The sequence below is a fragment of the Oryctolagus cuniculus genome, chromosome 1 (assembly GCF_964237555.1).
Source record: "Oryctolagus cuniculus chromosome 1, mOryCun1.1, whole genome shotgun sequence".
Lineage (NCBI taxonomy): Eukaryota > Metazoa > Chordata > Mammalia > Lagomorpha > Leporidae > Oryctolagus > Oryctolagus cuniculus.
In genome coordinates this window covers 58,421,786-58,442,089 of record NC_091432.1, presented here as the reverse complement: position 1 = coordinate 58,442,089, position 20,304 = coordinate 58,421,786, and the positions used below count along the sequence as shown (strand labels likewise).

The window sequence follows — 20,304 nt, the reverse complement described above, 5'->3', positions numbered from 1 at the left end:
TGTGTTGAGGAATATTCATTCTCTACCCAATTTGCATAGAGTTTTCATCACCAAAGGATATTGTATTTTATCAAATGCTTCCTCTGCATCTGTTGAGATAATCATGTGGTTTTTGTTAATCAGTTGGTTAATGTGATGTATCACATTGATTTATTTGTTAATGTTGATTCATCCCTGCATAACATTGATAAATCACACTTGGTTTGGGTAAATGATCTTTCTGGTTTATTGGATTTGATTTGCTAGAATTTTGGTGGGGAGTTTTGCATCTATGTTCATCAGGGAAATAGGTCTATAGCTCTCTCTCTCTCTCTCTCTCTAGCATCTCATTCAAAATTAGTAATTAAGGTGATACTGGCTTCATAGAAAGAATTTTGGAGGATTCTCTTTTTTAAAAAGATTTATTTATTTATTTGAAAGTAAGAGGTAAACAGAGAAGGAGAAGCAGAGCGAGAGAGAAGTCTTTCATCTGCTGGTTAACTCCTCAATTGTCTGCAAGGCTGGAGCTGCACCAATCCAAAACCAGGAAAAAGGAGCTTCTTCCAAGTCCCATGAAGGTGCAGGGGCCCAGTGACTTTGGCCATCTTCTACTGCTTTCCCAGGCCATAGCACAAAGCTGGATCAGAACTGGAGCAGCCAAGACTCAAACCGGTACCCATATGGGATGCTGGCATTGCAAGCAGCGGCTTTACCTGCAAACCACAGTGCTGGCCTTATCTCCCTTTCAAATGTTTTGAATAGCTTTAGGATATTGGAAGTATTTCTTCTTTAAATGTCTGGTAGAATTCAGCAGAGAAGCCATCTAGTTCTGGGCTTTTCAACTTTTGGATTATAGCGGTTATTCCCCCCATAAACACCCTCCCACCTGCAAACCATCCCATCTCCTACTCCCTCTCCCATCCCATTCATCATTAAGATTTGTTTTAAATTATCTTTATATAAAGAAGATCAACTTAGTATATACTAAGAAAAGATTTCAACAGTTTGCACCCACACAGACACACAAAGTATAAAGTACTGTTTGAATACTCATTTTACAATTAATTTGTTTAGTACAATACATTAAGGATAGAGATCCTACATGGGGAGTAAGTGCACAGTGACTCTCATTGTTTTTTTAACAATTGACACTCTTATTTATGACATCAGTAATTACCGGAGGTCTTGTCATGAGCTGCCAAGGCTATGTAGCCTCTTGAATTCACAAATCGACTTTATTTAGACAAGGCCATAATCAAAGTGGAAGTTCTCTGCTCCTTTCAGAGAAAGGTACCTTAGGAGGGTCTTTATTATTGATTCAATTTCTGTCTTGGTTAAGGGTATGTTTAGGTTTCCTTTGTCTTCTTGGCTCAATTTAGGTAGGTTGTATGTATACAGGAATATATCCATTCCTTTTAGGTTTCCCAGTTTGTTGGCTTACATCTTTTTGTAGTAATTTCTGATGATTTTTTTTTCTTTTTTCTTAAAGATTTTATTTATTAATTTGAGAGGTAGATTTACGGAAAGTGAGATAGAGAGACAGAGAGAAAGGTCTTCCATCCAAAAATGGCCAAATGGCTGGAACAGCCAGAGATGTGCCGATCCATAGCCAGGAGCCAGGAGCTTCTTCCAGTTCTCCCAAGTGACTGCAGGGACCCAAGGACTCGGACCATCTTCTACTGCTTTCCCAGACCACAGCGGAGAACTGGATTGGAAGTAGAGCAGCCAGAACTAGTAATGGCGCCGATATGGGATGCCAGCGCTGCAGGCAGAGGATTAACCTACTGTGCAATGGCGCTGGCCCCATGATTCATTTTATTTTTATGGTTCTGTTGTTACATTTCCGTTTTCATCTCTAATTTTATTCATTTGGCTCTTCTCTCTCCTTTTTTTGGTAATGTGGGCCAATGGTTTGTCAATTTTGTTTATTTTTTGAAAAAACTACCTCTTCAATTTGCTGATCTTTTATATTTTTTGTTTCTATTTTGTTTATTTCTTCTCTAATTTTAATTGTTTCTTTTTCTCCTAATATTTTTGCATTTGGTTTAATGTTGTTTTTCTACATCTTTGAAATGCATTGATAGCTCTTTTATTTGGTGCCTTTCCAATTTCTTGATGTAGGCATCAATATCTATAAACTTTCCTCTTAACACTGCTTTTGCTGTGTGTCATAAGTTTTGTTATGTTGTATTGTCATCTTCAATTTTTTCCAGAAATTTTTTGATTTCTCTTTTGATTTCTTCAGTGACCCACAGTTCATTCAGGAGCATGTTGTTCAGTCTCCATGTGCTTTCTTATGTTCTAGAGAATACTGAGTAGCTAATTTCTAGCTTCATTCCTTTGTGGTCTGAAAAGATGCATGGTGTGACTGCAATTTGTTTGAGTTTGCTGAGGCTTGCTTTACAGCCTAACGTGCGTCCAATCCTAATGCAAGTTCCATATACTGGTGAGTAAATGTGTATTCTGTAACTGTAGAATGAAAAATGATGTAGATATCTATTAGGTCTCTTTAGTCTGTAGTGTCATTTAACTCTGTTGTTTCCTTGCTAATTTTCTGTCTGATGGATATGTCCATTGCTGAAAGTGGGGTATTGGATCCCCCGTTACTGTTGTATTTAATTCTATGTATCCCTTTAGATCCCTTAACATTTCTTTTAAATAGCCAGGTGCCCTATAATTAGGGCCATATACATTTATAATAGTTGCATCTTCCTGTTGAATTGATCACTTAATCTTACATAGTGCTCTTCTTTGTTTCTTTTGACAGTTTTTGTGTTAAAGTCCATTTTCTCTAATATTAGGATGAGAACATCTGCCTTTTTTTGCTTTCTGTTGACATGGAATATCGTTTTCTATTCCTTCACTTTCAGTCTGCTTGTATCTTTGTTGGTGAGTTGTGTTTCTTGTAGGCAATAAATAAATGGAAAATTTTTTAAAATCCATTCAGCTAGGCTGGCGCTGCGGCTCGCTAGGCTAATCCTCCACCTTGCGGCGCCGGCACACCAGATTCTAGTCCTGGTCAGGGCACCGGATTCTGTCCCAGTTGCCCCTCTTCCAGGCCAGCTCTCTGCTGTGGCCAGGGAGTGCAGTGGAGGATGGCCCAAGTACTTGGGTCCTGCACCCCATGGGCAACCAGGAGAAGCACCTGGCTCCTGCCATCGGATCAGCGTGGTGCGCTGGCAGCAGCGCGCCAGCCGTGGTGGCCATTGGAGGGTGAACCAATGGCAAAGGAAGACCTTCCTCTCTGTCTCTCTCTCTCACTGTCCACTCTGCCTGTCAAAAAATAAAAAAATAAAAAATAAATTAAAAAAAATCCATTCAGCTGGTATCTGTCTTTTAACTGGAGAGTTGAGGCCATTTCCATTCTAGGTGACTATTGAAAGGTAATGATTTGGCCCTGCCATTTTTCCATAAATATTGCTGTTGAATAATTTGGATTTCTTTTGTAGTTTTAGTGAGAGATTGTCTTTCTTCATATTCCTTCATAATGATGGCTGTCTTTCCATGTTTCTGTGTGTAGCACATCTTTAAGCATCTTTTGTAAGGATGTATGAGTTGCAAGAAATTCTTTCAATTTCTGTTTGTATTGGAAGGTCTTTAATTCACATTGATATTCTAGATTACAGTTTTTTCTCGTAAAATTTGAAATGGGGGCCAGCGCTGTGGCATAGCGAATAAAGCCACCACCTGCAGTGCCAGCAGTTTGAGTCCTGGATGCTTCAATCCTGATCCAGCTCTTTGCTGTGGCCTGGGAAAGCAGTAGAAGATGGCCCAAGTCCTTGAGACCCTTCACACACATGGGAGACCCAGAAGAAGCTTCTGATTCCCAGCTGCTGATTGGCATAACTCCAGCCATTGCAGCCAATTGTGGAGTGAACCAGTAGATGGAAGACCCCCTCTCTCTCTCTGCCTCTCCTTGTCTCTCTGTGTAACTGGCTTTCAAGTAAATAAAGCTTAAAAATAAAAACTTGGAATGTATCTCACCATTCTCCCCTAGCTTGTCGGGTTTGTAATGAGAAGTCTGATGTGTGAGTCTAATTGGAGATTCTCTGAAAGTAATCTGGCATTTCTCCCATGTATATTTTAGAATCTTTTCTTAATGTTTTATTGAGCGTTCAATTACAATGTGTTCTGCTGAAGATCTTTTCTGGTCATATCTATTAGGAGTCCTGTGTGCTTCTTGTCGTTTAATGCCCCTTTCTTTCTCCTATATAAGGAAGTTTTCTGTTATTATTTCACTAAAAAGACCTTCTAATCCTTTGGCTTTCTCCATGATTTAGGAACCCCTAGCACCCGTATGTTGAGTGGTTTAAGTATTCTGTAGATTCATGATGGTGTTTTTTAGCTTTCTAATTTCTTCTTCTTGTTTCTTAAATGTCTGTATAATTTCTTACGATTTGTCTTCTAAGTTGGATATTCTTGCTTCTGCTTCACTGATTCTATTGTTAAGGCTTTCCACTGCATTTTCTTTGTTCTATTGAATTCTTTTCTTCCAAGAAAATTTTGCTTTCTCTAAAATTTCAACATCCTCGGAGAAATTTTCTTTCATGTCATGTATGGATTTCATTATTTCATACGTTTGCTTCTGATTACTTCCAAGTAATCCTATGATCAATTTTTTTAATTCCATTTCTGGCATTTCCTCAATCTCTTCATGTTCACAATCTAGTACTGAAGTTTTATATTCTTTTTGGGGCATTGTATTGTGTTCCTTATTATATCTTGAATTGGTGTGTTTATTATTTGGCATTTGTGGATATATTCATTGCTTTATTCTGTTTTTTTGCTGTGGTGGCTTTTATCTTTGGACCATCTTTCTGTGGATTAGAGGAGTGTCTGCTTTTTCAGTGAATACCTAGAGGTGTATGTATGTTGGTTGTGGCCAGGGATCTCTGTTCAGTACTCCACAGTGATGGGAGTGTTAAGGTGACACAAAGGTTGGGCATGGTAAATCTCGTCTTTTTTTTTTTTTTTTTTTTTTGGACAGGCAGATTTAGACAGAGAGACAGAGAGAAAAGTCTCCTTTTTCATTGGTTCACCCTCCAATTGGCCGCTATAGCTGGCATGCTGCGCCTATCCGAAGCCAGGAGCCAGGTGCTTCCTCCTGGTCTCTCACGTGGGTGCAGGGCCCAAGCACTTGGGCCATCCTCCACTGCACTCCCAGGCCACAGCAGAGAGCTGGACTAGAAGAGGAGCAACCGGGACAGAATCCAGTGCCCCAACTGGGACTAGAACCCAGGGTGTCGGCACTGCAGGTGGAGGATTAGCCTAGTGAGCCGCTGCACCGGCTCCACATTTTTTTAATCATAGAGGATTTTTTTGCTCTGTTGTAGACTCAGCTTACTTCCTCTTGTCAAAGGACACCAGTGCCTGGATGCTAGCCCCAGTAGATATAATATTCATCTGAACTGCTATGAGGACCATACAAAGGATCTGTGCAGTCCTCAGTTTAAGCACAGATCCCATAGCAATGTCCCTCACCAGGGAACTAGGGAGCCCTGAGCCTGTGGACCCTCCCACAGTGACTGCCCAAAGTCCCAGCCACATCCTGAGCCCTCACATGCAGCCTCAGTGATTTCAACACCCCAGCACTCAAGCCTCCTAAAGTCAGAAGCACTCAGGCCCCTTTCAGTTCTCCCCACCAGACTCAGGAGTCTCCACTCAGCTGGTTGCTGGGCGCCGACACGAGCTGGCACAGTTGTTACCTATGTCTAAAATGATTACTTCTCTCTATTGGCTTGTTAAGGACACAATTGCAGGTGATTGGGAGGGAGAAATGTGCCCCCCTTTTTTTCTCCTGTAGTTTGGCAGGCACACTATCCCCCACATGACTCCAAGCCAGATTCCCTCCATGTTCTTCCTGCAAGTTTATCACTAGTGGCTTAGGCTGCTGAGTCTGGTCTCACCTGACTCTGCAAAGGTGGTGTGGTGGCTCTTGCTTGCTGGCCTCTGATTTGTATGTGTCCACACCTTCCACATAGGTCTGCTGTGTCCCTCTAATTTGCCTGGAGGTTTCTCTTCCATTTTTTCCCTAACACTTCCCTGAGACTAAACTCTCTCCACTTTTTTAAAAAATTTATTTAATAAATATAAATTTTAAAAGTACAACTTTTGGATTGTAGTGGTTCTTCCCCCCATAACCACCCATCCACACACAAACCATCCCATCTCCTACTCCCTCGCTCATCCCATTCATCATTAAGATTTGTTTTAAATTATCTTTATATAAAGAAGATCAACTTAGTATATACTAAGAAAAGATTTCAACAGTTTGCACCCACACAGACACACAAAGTATAAAGTACTGTTTGAATACTTGTTTTACTGTTAATTTGCTTAGTACAACACAGTAAGGATAGAGATCCTACATGGGGAGTAAGTGCACAGTGACTCTCATTGTAGATTTAACAATTGACACACTTATTTATCACATCAGTAATCACTCGAGGCTCTTGTCATGAGCTGCCAAGGCTATGGCAGCCTCTTGAGTTCACAAACTCCAGCCTTCTTTAGACAAGGCCATAATCAAATGGAAGTTCTCTCCTCCCTTCAGAGAAAGTTACCTCCTTTTTTAATGGCCTGTTCTTTCTGCTGGGATCATACTCACAGAGATCTTTCATTATGGTCATTTTTTTTTGCCACAGTGTCTTTACTTTCCATGCCTGAGAAACTCTCTTGGGCTTCATAACCATATCTTAATGCCTTAAGAGCTGATTCTGAGGCCAGAGTGCTGCTTAGGGCATTTGCCATTCTATGATTCTGCTGTATATCCCACTTCTCATGTTGGATCGTTCTCTCTTTTTTAATTCTATCACTTAATCCTATCTTTACAATCAATCATGAACTTAAACTGATCACTTTAACTAGTAAGGTGACATTGGTGCCTGCCAACTTAATGGGATTTGGAGTACCATGGCACATTTATAGCTTTACCATTAGGGGTAAGTCCTAGTGAGTGTGTGCCGAACTGTACATCTCCACCCTCTGTTATTCCCACTCTTTTTTAAGGATTTATTTATTTTACTTGAAAGAGTTATACAGAGAGAGGAGAGGCAGAGAGAGAAGTCTTCCATCCACTAGTTCACTCCCCAATTGGCCGCAATGGCCAGAGCCAGTCCAAAGCCAGGAGCCAGGAGCTTCTTCTGGGTCTCCCACGAGGGTGCATTGGCCCAAGAGCTTGGGCCATCTCCTACTGCTTTCCCAGACCATAGCAGAGAGCTAGATAGGAAGCGGAGCAGCCGGGACATGAACCAGCACTACAGGCGGTGTCCTTACCCACAAAGACACAGTGCCCACCACTCCCACTTTTATTTTAAACATGGATCAATTTTCAGTTAAATTAAAACACCTAAGAATAACTGTTTGTTAATTAAAGAGTTCAACCAATGGTATTAAGTAGAACAAGAAAATACTAAAAAGAACAAAATAGTCATAGTTTCTCATAGTGTCAGTTTCACTTCTACAGATTTCTCTTTAGGTGCTCAGTTAGTTGTCACAGATCAGGGAGAACATATGATATTTGTCCCTTTGGGACTGGCTTATTTCACTCAGCATGACGTTTTCCAGGTTCCTCTATTTTGTTGCAAGTGACTGCAGTGTAGTATTCTATAGAGTACATATCCCATAATTTCTTTATCCAATCTTCTGTTGATGGGCATTTAGGTTGATTCCATGTCTTAGTTTTTGTGAATTGAGCTGCAATAAACATTGAGGTGCAGACAGCTCTTTTGTTTGCCAATTTAATTTCCTTTGGGTAAATTCCGAGGAGTGATAGTTGGGTCGTGTTGTAGGGCTATATTCATGTTTCTGAGGAAATTCCAAACTGTCTTCCATAGTGGATTTACCAGTTTGCATTCCCACCAACAATGGATTAGTGTGCCATTTTCCCCACATCCTCACCAGCATCTGTTGTTAATTGATATCTGTATGTAAGCCATTCTAACCAGGGTCTCTCCACTATTTTAAAGTATCATCTCCTGGACTGGAGCAGTAAACTCCCTCCATACTCTGCCATCTTGATCCTCCCCCATTCATCAATGTTTGATAATTTTCATTGTACAAATATTTCACTTCTTTGGTTATATTTATTCCTAAGTATTTGATTTTTTTGTGGCTATTGTGAATGGGATTTCTTTCTTGATTTCTCTTTCAGTGAGTTCATTATTAGCATATAAAAAGCTATAGTTTTTGTATGTTTATTTTATAACCTGAAACTTTACTGAATTGGTTTATCAATATTTAACAGCTTTTTGATGGAGTATTTGGGTTTTTCCATGTAATTTGCAAACATGTATAACTTGAATTCTCTTTTTCAATATTCATACACTTTATTTCTTTCTGCTCCCTAATTACTCTTGCTAAAATTTCCAGTAGTGTATTGAATAAAAGTGGTGAAAATGAACATCCTTATCTTGTTCCATATCTGAGGGAAAATGCTTTCAGCTTTTACCCATTAAGTATGATATTGACTGTGTTGGTTTGCCATATACAGCCTTTATATTTTTGAGGAATGTTCTTTCTGTACCTGATTTGTTGTAAGTTTTGAATCACGATGGGTTGTTGAATATTTTCAAATGCTTTCTCTGCATCTATTGAGATGAGTAATTGTTTTTCATTCTATTGTGATGTGATTTATGATGTCATTGATTTGCGAATATTAAAGCACATATGCATTTCTGGTATAAATCCCACTTTATTGTGATGTATGATGTTTTTGATATGGCTTCTGATTTGATTTGCTACTATTTTCTTGAGAATCTTTGTGTATATGTTCATTATAGATATAGGTCTGTAGATATAGATCTGTAATTTTCCTTTTGTGTTGTGTCTTTCTTTGGTTTGGGTATCAAAATAATGTTGGCCTCATAGAGTTTGGCAAAATTCCATCCTGTTCTATATTTTGGAATAGTTTGAAAAGTATTTGAGTCACTTCCTTTTTGAATGTTTTGTGGAAATCAGTAGTAAACAGAATCTGCCCTTAAGGCATTCTGGTCTGGCTGAAAAGCCTACCAGAGCATTCCAGCCATGGAAAGCCAAGACACTGGCAAGAAATATCCTACAAGAAGGATCTCTGTGGGTGAGACCCTAGTGGAAAGAAGTGGTCATCAGAAAAGGATGTACTTCAATTTCATTGCATTATGGGTCTGTTTAGATTGTCTATATCTTCTTTATTTAAAAAAAGATTTATTTATTTACACAGAGAGGGTGAAAGAGTGGGAGGGAGAGGGGAGGAGAAGAGGGAGAGGGAGAGAAAGAGAGATAACCAAGTGAGCCACAGAACCACCACCCCCTTTTTTTAAATTTATTTGACATGTAGAGTTATAGACAGTGAGAGAGAGAGAGAGAAAGGTCTTCCTTCTGTTGGTTGACTCCCCAAATGGCTTCTATGGTAGGCGCTGCACCAATCCAAAGCCAGGAGCCAGGAATCTCCTCCTGGTCTCCCATGTGGGTGCAGGGGCCCAAGCAGTTGGGCCATCCTCCACTACCCTCCCGGGCCACAGCAGAGTGCTGAACTGGAAGAGGATCAACTGGGACTAGAACCCAGTGCCCATATGGGATGCTGGTGCTGCAGATGGAGGATTAACCAAGTGAGCCATGGCGCCTGCCCCTATATCTTCCTTTTTAAAAAAAAAAAAAAAATTATTTATTTACACAAAGAGAGGAGAGGGTGAGGGAGAGGGAGGAGGAAGTGGATAGGGAGAGGGAGAGGGGGAGAGAGAGAAAGATAAAGGTCTTCTATCTGCTGGTTCATTCCTAATTGGTCGCTACAGCCGGAGATGAGCCAAGCCGAAACCAGGAGCCTCTTCTGAGTCTCCAATGTGGGTTCTGGGGCCCAAAGACTTGGGCCACCTTCTACTGATTTCCCAGCCCATATCAGAGAGCTGGATGGGAAGTAGAACAGCCAGGTCTTGAACCAGGATGCTGGCACTGCAGGCAGTGGCTTTACCCACAATGCCAGACCATCTATATCTTATTGATGCAATCATGGTAGATTATGTTAGCCCATGAATTTATCCATTTCTTTGAGGTTTTCCAGTTTATTAGCATACAGTTCCTCTTAGTAGTTTATATGTTATTTTGTGTTTCAGAGTTGTTGGTTGTAATGTTTCCTTTTTCATCTCTGATGTTATTTTCTTGAGTATATTGTCCTATTTTTCTTGTTAGTCCGGCTAGAGGTTTACCTATTTTATTTATGCTCTCAACAAAAAAATCAACGTTTTATTTTGTTGATCTATCTTAAGAGTTTCAGTGGCATTTATTTCTGTTCTGATCCTTATTTCACTCCTGCTGGATTGGAGTTTGGTTTGTTCTTGTTTTGTTTTTTTTTTTTTTTTGAAGTCTTTGAACTAAATCATTAGATCTTTAATTTGAGATATTTCTCTTTTTTAATATAAGCACTTAATGCTATAAACTTCCCTCTTAAAACTGCTTTTACGGTATCCCACAGGTTTTGATATGTTGTGTTTTCATTTTCAGTTACTTCAAGAATTTTCTAATTTCCTTTTTCATTTCTTCAGTGACCCACTGATGTTTCTGCAGCATGATGTTTAATTTATAAGTAGTTATGAGTGTTCTATTGTCCTTGTTGATTTCTAGTATTATTCCTTTATGGTTTGAGAAGAAACATGGTATAATTTCAATCCTTTTAAAGTTGCTGACACTTGATTTGTGGCTTATTATGTGGTCTATCCTAGAAAATGTTTCATGTGTTGATGAGAAGAATGTGTATTGTGTAGCTATTGGGTGAAATGTCCTGTGGATGTCTGTTAGGGCCATTTGCTGAATAATATATTTCAACTCCAGTGTATCTTTATTGATAACTTTTGCCTGGATGATTTGTCCATTGATCTGAGTGGGATGTTGAAGTCACCCACTGTCATTGTATTGGCGTCTCTCTCTCCCTTTTGATCTAATAGTATTTGATGTATATATCTGGATGGTCTTGTGTTTGGGGTATATAATATGTATAATGTCCTTTATCTCTTTGTACAGCTTGCAATTTAAAATCTCTTTATGTGATATCAGAACAGCTACTGCTGATCATTTTTTGTTTCCATTTGCCTGGAATAACTTTTTCCAGCCCTTCACTGTCAGTCTGTGTGTATGTTTGTGAAGTGAGTTTTTGTAGGCAGCATATAGCAGTATCTTGGTTTTTTATCTATTCAACCAACCTAAGACTTTTGATTGGACAATTTAGTCTGTTCACATTCAAGGTTCATATTGATAGTAAGAACCAAGATCTGTCAATTTGTTGATTGGATACTGATTCTACTGATTTTCTATTAGTGAATGTGGTGGTGTCATGTGTTTTCATGTTTACTTCTAATGCAGGATGCCCTTCAGAATTTCTTGTAAGGCTTGTCTGGTGGTCGTGAATTCTCTCAGATTTTACTCATCTGGAAAATACCTTATTTCTCCTTCACTATTAAAGGATAACTTCATTAGATATAATACTCTTGGTTGGAAGTTGTTTTAAGACCTTGAATATATCATTCCACTCTCTTGTGGCATGTAGGTTTTCTGCTGAGAAGTTTGATGTTAACCTAATTATTTTCCTATATATGTATGTATCTTAACACTTTTTTGTCTCCTTGTCTTTAGTTTTTGACAAATTGACTACATATGCCTTGGGGAAGATCGTTTTTGGATGAGTCTGTTTGGTGTTCTTTGAGCTTCTTATATTGGGATATCCATGTCCTTTTCAAGTCCAGAGAAATTTTCAACTATTATTTCATTTAGCAGGTTCTCAATATACCTGCTATTGTTTCATTTAGAGAGATCTGGACTGGAAGAACAGCAGCAAATTAGACCATGGATAAACTTCCTGTTTCCCCTGACTTGTAAAAAATGAAATATTAGCTGTGTTAATGCAACATTGCTTATAACAAAAACATTGTTTTTAGAGATGTATTTATTTAAGAAAGAGAGGGAGAAGGTGAATCTTCCATTCACTGGTTCATTCCCCAAAAGCTAGCAATAGCAAAGGCCAAGCTGAAGTCAGGAGCCAGAAAGTCCAATGGAGTCTGCCACATAGCTGGCAGGAACCCAGGTACATGAGCCATTATGGGCTGCCTCCCAGCACCATTAGCAGGAAGCTGGATCAGAGGCACAAAGGAGCCAGGACACAACCAGGCACTCTGATATAGGATGTTGGCAGCAGCTCAACCTGCTGCACCACGGTGCTGGCCCTGACAATACAACATTTGGGGTACATTCTCTTGTAACCTATCCTGGATGCAGTGATTCCTGATTATGTAAACAAGGGCCAGCACAATGGCACAGTGGGGAAAGCCGCCACTTGCAGTGCCAGCATCCCATATGGACACAGATTTAAGCCCCATTGTTCCGCTTTCAGTCCACGTCTCTGCTAACGCATGTGGGAAGGCAGCAGAAAATGGCCCAAGGCCTTGGCCTCTGTACCAACATGGGAGACCAGGATGAGGCTTCTGGCTCCTGGCTTTGGTCTGGCCCAGCCCCAGCCAATATGGCCATTTGAGGAGTGAATCAATGGATCGAAACACTCTCCTTTCTCTCTCTCTCTCTCTCTTTCACTCTCTTCTTTTCCTTATAACTCTACCTTTCAAATAAATAAATAAATCTTTAAGAAATAAATAAATGAAATGTGTAAACCACCCTTGCAGGGACCATCGCCATGAGACTGTACCTGACATAACTACAAGATATATTGGTTCTAGTTAGGGTGATAAGGCTGCCAAGCTAGGATGACTTCTCTGCCTGTGTGGTCACTTGAGATCCTATGTAAAAACCCATGGGGGAGGGGAGGCGGCACGGTGGCACACTAGGTTAATCCTCTGCCTACAGCGCCACCATCCCATATGGGTGCTGGGTTCTAGTCCCAGTTGCTCTTCTTCCAGTCCCACTCTCTGCTGTGGCCCAGGAAGGCAGTGGCCCAAGTGCTTGGGGTCCTGCACCCACATGGGAGACCAGGAAGAAGCACCTGGCCCCTGGCTTCGAATCGGCGTAGCTCCGGCCTTAGCGGCCATTTGGGGAGTGAACCAACCGAAGGAAAACCTACCTCTCTCTCTCTCTCTCTCTGTAACTCTACCTGTCAAATAAAAAAAAAAAAAAAAAAAAAAAAAAAAAAAAAAAAAAAACATGAGGGCCATGCTCACCAAACAAAAATGCCTGGTATAACTGTACTAGCATGGTTAATTTTCCAGTTACTGAGTTCTATATGATTGTACTGCATGCTATTAGTCATTATTTTTTATTTTCTTTGTGTACATTTCAAGTAGTCTTTTTTATGGTTTTAATCAAAGAAATATAGTATGTGTAAATTAATTCCCATATTTTCAATCTTGTTTTTTTAGTGTTTCTGTTGTCTCTAATAGCCCCCATTTTGGTGTCTTACTTGGGAATAATTGCTGCTTGTGTTATTTATTTATTTCTTCATTTCACTTTGAGATATTACTTCTTTTTATTGTCATTTATTTTATTTTTTGCATATTTGCAGAGGTTTTATTTTCTTATTTTCTTTAAGTTACACAAGCTTCAGATATTTCATATATACAGATTTAGGAACAAAGTGATATTTCCCACCTTACCCTTCCTGTCTCCCTTGCTCCAACAAGTATTCTTCTTCCCTCACCTATTCCCATTCTTAATTTTTACAAAGATCTACTTCCTTTTACTTAACACTCATAAGGTTAACTCTACACTAAGAAAAGAGTTTAACAAAGGCCGGTGATGCTCTGATCAAAAGCAGGAGCCAGGAGATTCCTCCACGGCTCCCATGTGGGTACAGGGGCCCAAGGACTTGGGCCATCTTCTACTGCCTTCCCAGGCCATAGCAGAGAGCTGGATCGGAAGAGGAGCAGCCAGGACCAGAACCAGCGCCCATATGCAATGTGGGCATTTCAGGCCGGGTTTTAACCCGCTTCGCAACAGCACCAGCCCATTTATTTGTTTTTAAAGTTAAATTAATTGTTGATTTTTAAAAAAAGAATACCAGAAAGGAGGTTAAAACATACAGATTTCTGATTGCATTTTCTTAATGTATAATTCTCCATAAGTTGGGGCTGGCATTGTAATGCAGCAGGTTAAGGCACATGCGACACCATAGTCCTGTTTAGAGTGATTATCCAAGTCCCAGCTGCTCTGTTTCTGATGCAGCTTCATGCTAATGTGCCTGGGAAACCAGTAGAAGATGGTGCCCATACTTGGGACCCTGCCATGAAGACCCAAATGGAGTTCTGTGCTCCTAGCTTCGACCTGGCATAGCACTTCTGTTGTGGTCATCTTGGAAGGGAACAAATATATGGGATATCTTTGTCTCTCCTTCTCTCTCTTTTAGTCAGTGCCTTTCAAATAAATATGTGTTTTTATGGAGTCCAAATTCATCATTATAAACTACTACCTACTGCTGCACCACAACTGTGCTGATATTCTGGTACCTACTGGAAGTATTCAAAACAAATGCTCCCACAATCCCTCTCAATGACTGTACTTTCTGTCTTGGTTTCACATTTTAGGCAGGCAAGGGGCTGTTTCAGTGAGATTACATTAGTACTGAACTTTGAAATATGGACAAGATTTTGCATGGATTCAGTCAACAAAAGACCTTTTTGATAGAAAAAGAATCAATGTAGAATGTTGACGACTTTGCCATAGAAATTAAGATTATGAGGGCAAATATTGGAGGTGAATTTGGTAGTTCAGATAGTAAGGAACTTGGCAGGAAGATGAAGGGCAATTATGAACCATTTGTGTATATCAAGAATGTCAGTACAGTAACAGCATTTGGTTAAAAATGGCTATTTTTTCAGTAAGGTCCTATACAACAGAGTTTTCTCCCATGAGAAAGCAGTCACAGTGATCATACTGGGTATTTATTTTTTTCCTACCAAACTTATTTACTATCCCCAGGCTATTGCTTCTCATGACACCACAATTCCTTGTCCTGTAAACAGAGTAGAAGGGACCTGTGAGACTTGGAAATCTTTCAGAATTATAAAATAAGTTGTATGATGAAATAAAGGATGCCCAGGGGAATAATCTACATACCAACATAATACTATTAAAAAGTAGACTTTCATTCATTTCTACTGTTACGTGAAATAATACAGGCAAACATACCAGTAAGTCTCTGTCATGTGTCAAGATTTTAAAAGCATTTTTGTGGATATCACATTGAAGCAAAGATCTGAATGCAGAAGACTTCCAGTATCTAAAGCAGAGGTTTCAAGACAATTATCTTCTTGGCCCCAGGACTCCAATTAAAACCTTGATGGGTTTGAACTCTACCTTTAAGGAATGGAGAAGACAGGACCTGCTATGAGACTCTCATTTCAGAGGGAACTCCTCAGACATTAAAAAGGAGAACACTGTCTTAAAACTTAATCCTGGATTACAAGGAGGGGGAAATCACAAGACGAACTGCAAAAAGCCACTCCTGAGTTCTAGGACTGTAAATTCATCCTATAATTTAATTACACCATAATTTTAAGAGATTGAAAGGTGGTTCTCCTTCTCCTATTTATTTATGTGTCTGTCTATAATTTATTTATTTATTTTTATTTAGCAAAGTTAGAGGCAGACAGAAGGAGACAGTGCTCCCACCCACTAGCTCAGAGAGAAAAGATACTAATGGAGAGGCTTCACTCCCAAATGCCTGTAATGTCCAGAATTTGGCCAAAGCCAAAGCAGAACTTGGCAAGGTAATCAAGGTCCCCCACATGGGTGGTGGGAACCCAATACTTGACCCATCACAGCTGCCTGCCAGCATCTGCATTAGCAGAAGTTTGAGTGAGGATCCAGAGTCAGGAAACACTAATGGGAAAGCAAGTGTAAATGTCTGCCTTCCTCCTTGTTTTAAAGGTGGAAACATTCAAGGTTTTTTTCAACTTTAAAATGAACACTCTCTATCTTCTGATAATCAAGTACCTGTGAATTCTTATAGCTTGTTAGAAGTTACTGAAGAAACTGGACGTAGGTAAGCTGGAAATTAAGAATGTTGTCAATGTCTTATGGTTGGGAGGGAGGGAAGCCCAAGAACTACATGAGTAAGATCGGAGGGCAGAGATGAGGATGGCAAACTCAAAGAAGAAGCCAGGATTAAAAAGAGGATAAGGCTTGAGCCAAAAAATCAGATGGGTAGCCACAATGTTATAGGCATCTTGTTCTCTGGTAGCTGCCAGATTTGTTGGAAAGAATAGAAATAATGTTCTGATATTTTTTCTTTAGTTACTGTACTTGAATGACATAAGAAAGCAGAGTTTACTATCAACATGTATGAAAACATTATGAAAATCAAGTTCTTAAACAAAATCACTAATGAAGATTATGTAAACTCTACATATCAGGTATCCTGCAGATTTCTCTCCCTGGAGAGACTTGCCAGAGTTCGAGGTTTCTGTAGATGGATATAAATTGTTTAGGTTAACACTCTCCTGACAATTCTGATGTGCCCCTTAATAGAGACCATTTATATAGAGGAAGTATGATTTGATACTACAAAAAATATGGAGTGTCTAAATACAAAAGTGTTAGTTTTTATGCCCCCAGGCTGTAAGTTACCACTACTGGAGTTTTGATAACTTCTGTTAACTTTTTTGTTTATTTGTTTTCTATTTGTATATTTGATAAGCACAAATGAGGAAAGCACCTATGCCTTCATTCACATCGCTAAGCAACATCATTCTTAAAATCTATCTAGACAATAGCTAACCATCTTTGGTGCATGTGGAAGTAAAATAAAAGCAAAATAGATCAACGAACATTTTGGAGAGGAGTTAGTAAATGAACTTAGGTTATAATTGTAGAAGGCTTTCTTGAGAGCTTAAGATTCTTTTTTCCTATAACCATTTTACTAATCTAGTAAAAATCTATTTTTATTAGGTTAGGCCATAAGATCTTGAACAACATCTTAAAACAAGTCTTTAGGCCGGCGCCGCGGCTCACTAGGCTAATCCTCCGCCTTGCGGCGCCGGCACACCGGGTTCTAGTCCCGGTCAGGGCGCCGGATTCTATCCCGGTTGCCCCTCTTCCAGGCCAGCCCTCTGCTGTGGCCAGGGAGTGCAGTGGAGGATGGCCCAGGTGCTTGGGCCCTGCACCCCATGGGAGACCAGGAAAAGCACCTGGCTCCTGGCTCCTGCCATCGGATCAGCGCGGTGCGCCGGCCACAGCGCGCCGGCCGCGGCGGCCATTGGAGGGTGAACCAACGGCAAAGGAAGACCTTTCTCTCTGTCTCTCTCTCTCACTGTCCACTCTGCCTGTCAAAAAAAAAAAAAAATTTAAAAAATTTTAAAAAATTTTAAAACAAGTCTTTGCCCTGTCTCGTATAGGATTCAAGCTTGTTTAAAACAGCAACAGTAGATTACTTTAAAATTTATTGTGCAAGGCCGGCGCCGTGGCTCACTAGGCTAATCCTCCACCTTGCGGCGCCGGCACACCGGGTTCTAGTCCCGGTCGGGGCACCGGATTCTGTCCCAGTTGCCCCTCTTCCAGGCCAGCCCTCTGCTGTGGCCAGGGAGTGCAGTGGAGGATGGCCCAGGTGCTTGGGCCCTGCACCCCATGGGAGACCAGGAAAAGCACCTGGATCCTGGCTCCTGCCATCGGATCAGCGCGGTGCGCCGGCTGCAGCGGCAGCCATTGGAGGGTGAACCAACGGCAAAGGAAGACCTTTCTCTTTCTGTCTCTCTCTCTCACTGTCCACTCTGCCTGTCAAAAAAAAAAAATTTATTGTGCATAGATGTAAAGGTCATTTTGCATTCAGTTATTATTTATAGCCATTATCCACCCATATTCCCACTAAATAGGGTCTTTGCTATTACTTATTAACTTCTTATTTGGTGAGATATTAAGCCTTTTTCTGTCATGTAAATTTAAATTATAGTATCTCAAAAACAAAAGAGAAGCCAGCGCCGCGGCTCAATAGGCTAATCCTCCACCTGCAGCGCCGGCACACGGGGTTCTACTCCTGGTCAGGGCGCCGGATTCTGTCCCACTTGCTCCTCTTCCAGTCCAGCTCTCTGCTGTGGCCCAGCAGTGCAGTGGAGGATGGCTCAAGTCCTTGGTCCCTGTGCCCGCATGGGAGACCAGGAGAAGCACCTGGCTCCTGGCTTCGGATCAGCGCAGTGCTCTGGCTACAGTGCATTGGCCGCAGCGGCCACTGGGGGGTGAACCAACGGTGAAGGAAGACCTTTCTCTCTGTCTCTCTCTCACTGTTCACTCTGGCTCTCAAAAAAAAAGAGAGAAAGAAAAAGAAAGAAGAAAAGAAAGGAGGGACGGGGGATGGAAAAAGAGGAAAGGAGGGAGAGAAGGGTAGAAATGGAGGAAGGAGGGAATATCATTATATTCTTAGAATTATATCTACGAACTATATAGATGGTCAAAATTAGTCAAAAATATAAAAATCTGTTAAAATAAAACAGAAACAATGAAAAACTGATGTGAATCTGGGAGAAGAAATAGCTCACACAACCAGGAGGCTTCTTGTCTTGTTTCTCTCTCTCTCTCTCTCTCTCTCTCTCTCTCATTCTGACTTTCAAATAAATTTATAATCTTTAAAGAAAAAACCATAGATAAGAGGGAGAATGACAATTTTATTAATATTTTCTCTCTTCCTTGCAGATCCTGATCGGAGTAGATTCAAGGATTCACCCTATTGCATTTCTACAGACTCTCACAGAATCATTCTGCTCCTCATTCAGGCTCCTGACCTTGACTTCTGCCAGGTGCATTTTCTCCCTTTCCTGAGGCTCCTTCACTAAGAATTGCCCTACACTTGTCCTGGGACCCTGTCCAGGTGACATCAAAGCAGGCTTTTTACAGTTATTTCAGTCTTGCCCTTAAGCACCTGTGCACCTGTGGGAACAGGCCCATGGGCACTGGGAGGATGCACAATCACAGCACAGTGAGCACATTCATTCTGTGGGGATTTTCCAGTTTCCCAGACCTGCAGAGGCTACTTTTTGTGGTGATTTTCTTCTCCCACGTGACCATCCTGGCTGCAAATGTGTCCATCATGTTGGCCATCAAGCTCAGTCACAGTCTTCACACCCCCATGTACTTTTTCCTTTTTGGCCTCTCTCTCTCAGAAACTTGCACCACTATGGTGATCATCCCCCGCGTGTTAGTAGATCTGCTATCAGAGAGCAAAACCATATCTCTTCCTGAGTGTGCCACACAGATGTTTTTCTTCTTTACCTTGGCGGGCAATAACTGCTTCATCTTGGCTGCTATGTCCTATGACCGTTACACAGCCATCCACAGTCCACTGTATTATCCCATCCTGATGACTCATAAGGTGTGCTTTCTACTCATGATGGCCTCTTGTATTGTTGGGATCCTAATTTCTGTGAGCTTCACCACCATTGTATTCAGCTTGTCCTACTGTGATTCCAACATTGTCCAGCATTTCTTCTGTGACATTGCACCTTTGGTTCACCTTGCTTGTGATTACACGTCCTATCATGAAATAGCTATATTTGTGCTCTCTGCCTTTGTATTGTTAGGCAGTTTTGTTTTAATTATGGTTTCCTATGTCTTCATAATTACCGTAATTATGAAGATGCCCTCTACAGAAGGAAGGTATAAGGCCTTCTCAACCTGTTCCTCCCACTTCACTGTGGTGTCCATACACTATGGATTTGCTTGCTTTGGCTATCTGAAGCACAAAGGCAGTGACACATTCCGTGAAGACATGCTGATGGCTGTGACATACACGATGCTAACACCACTGCTTAATCCTGTTGTTTATACCCTTAGAAACAAAGAAATGCGAACAGCCCTAAGGAAAGTTCTAGCCAATGGCAATAGATTTTTCCTTCAGGTGGCAAATAAAAGAGATCAGAATATTTAAAAATGTCTAGTTTGATAGATAAAGTAGTAAAGTAGAATACTTCTAGTAAAAAAATTACCTTTTCTACAAAACATTTAAAGTATTATCTAAATTACCTGATATATTGCCATTTTTCTACTAGATATAATTTTAAGTATTTTTGTTAAATAAACATACATATACTTTCCAAATGCATCAAACATATTTTGAAATAATAATTGCATAAATGTAGCGGCCTGTGGAGAAGGAAGAGAATTATGCTAACAAGATAAATTAAAGAGAGAGGCAAGATGAGCAGGTAGATGGGGAAAAGGAAGTTAGGTAAAGAAAGAAAATTAGTTTACTTTATCAAAAGTTAGGCTGAAAGTTAGAATTAAGAACAAGGAGGTGAACACAATACAAAGAAAACTGAAAGCAATTTAAGAAGCTACTTTGTTCATTGTTTATTTAAACAAACGTAGAAATTAGGCAAAAGGGATGGTTTGGGGGAAAAAACAAACAAATTTGTTTATCCTGACTTGAAC

The 20,304-nt window shown here is 40.4% G+C and overlaps 1 protein-coding gene across 1 annotated transcript; it reads left to right on the top strand.

Annotated features, from left to right (window-relative positions):
• Positions 1-18,576: 18,576 nt before the first annotated feature.
• On the top strand, positions 18,577-19,801 carry LOC100347460 (olfactory receptor 10T2-like). Its single transcript, XM_002708604.3, has one exon. The coding sequence runs from the start codon at positions 18,821-18,823 to the stop codon at positions 19,799-19,801; it is 981 nt and encodes a 326-aa protein (XP_002708650.2). The 5' UTR covers positions 18,577-18,820.
• Positions 19,802-20,304: the final 503 nt, after the last annotated feature.

Excerpts from the sequence above, each read along its gene's own strand:
- LOC100347460 (XM_002708604.3), top strand. The coding sequence starts at position 18,821 with ATGGGCACTGGGAGGATGCACAATCACAGCACAGTGAGCACATTCATT.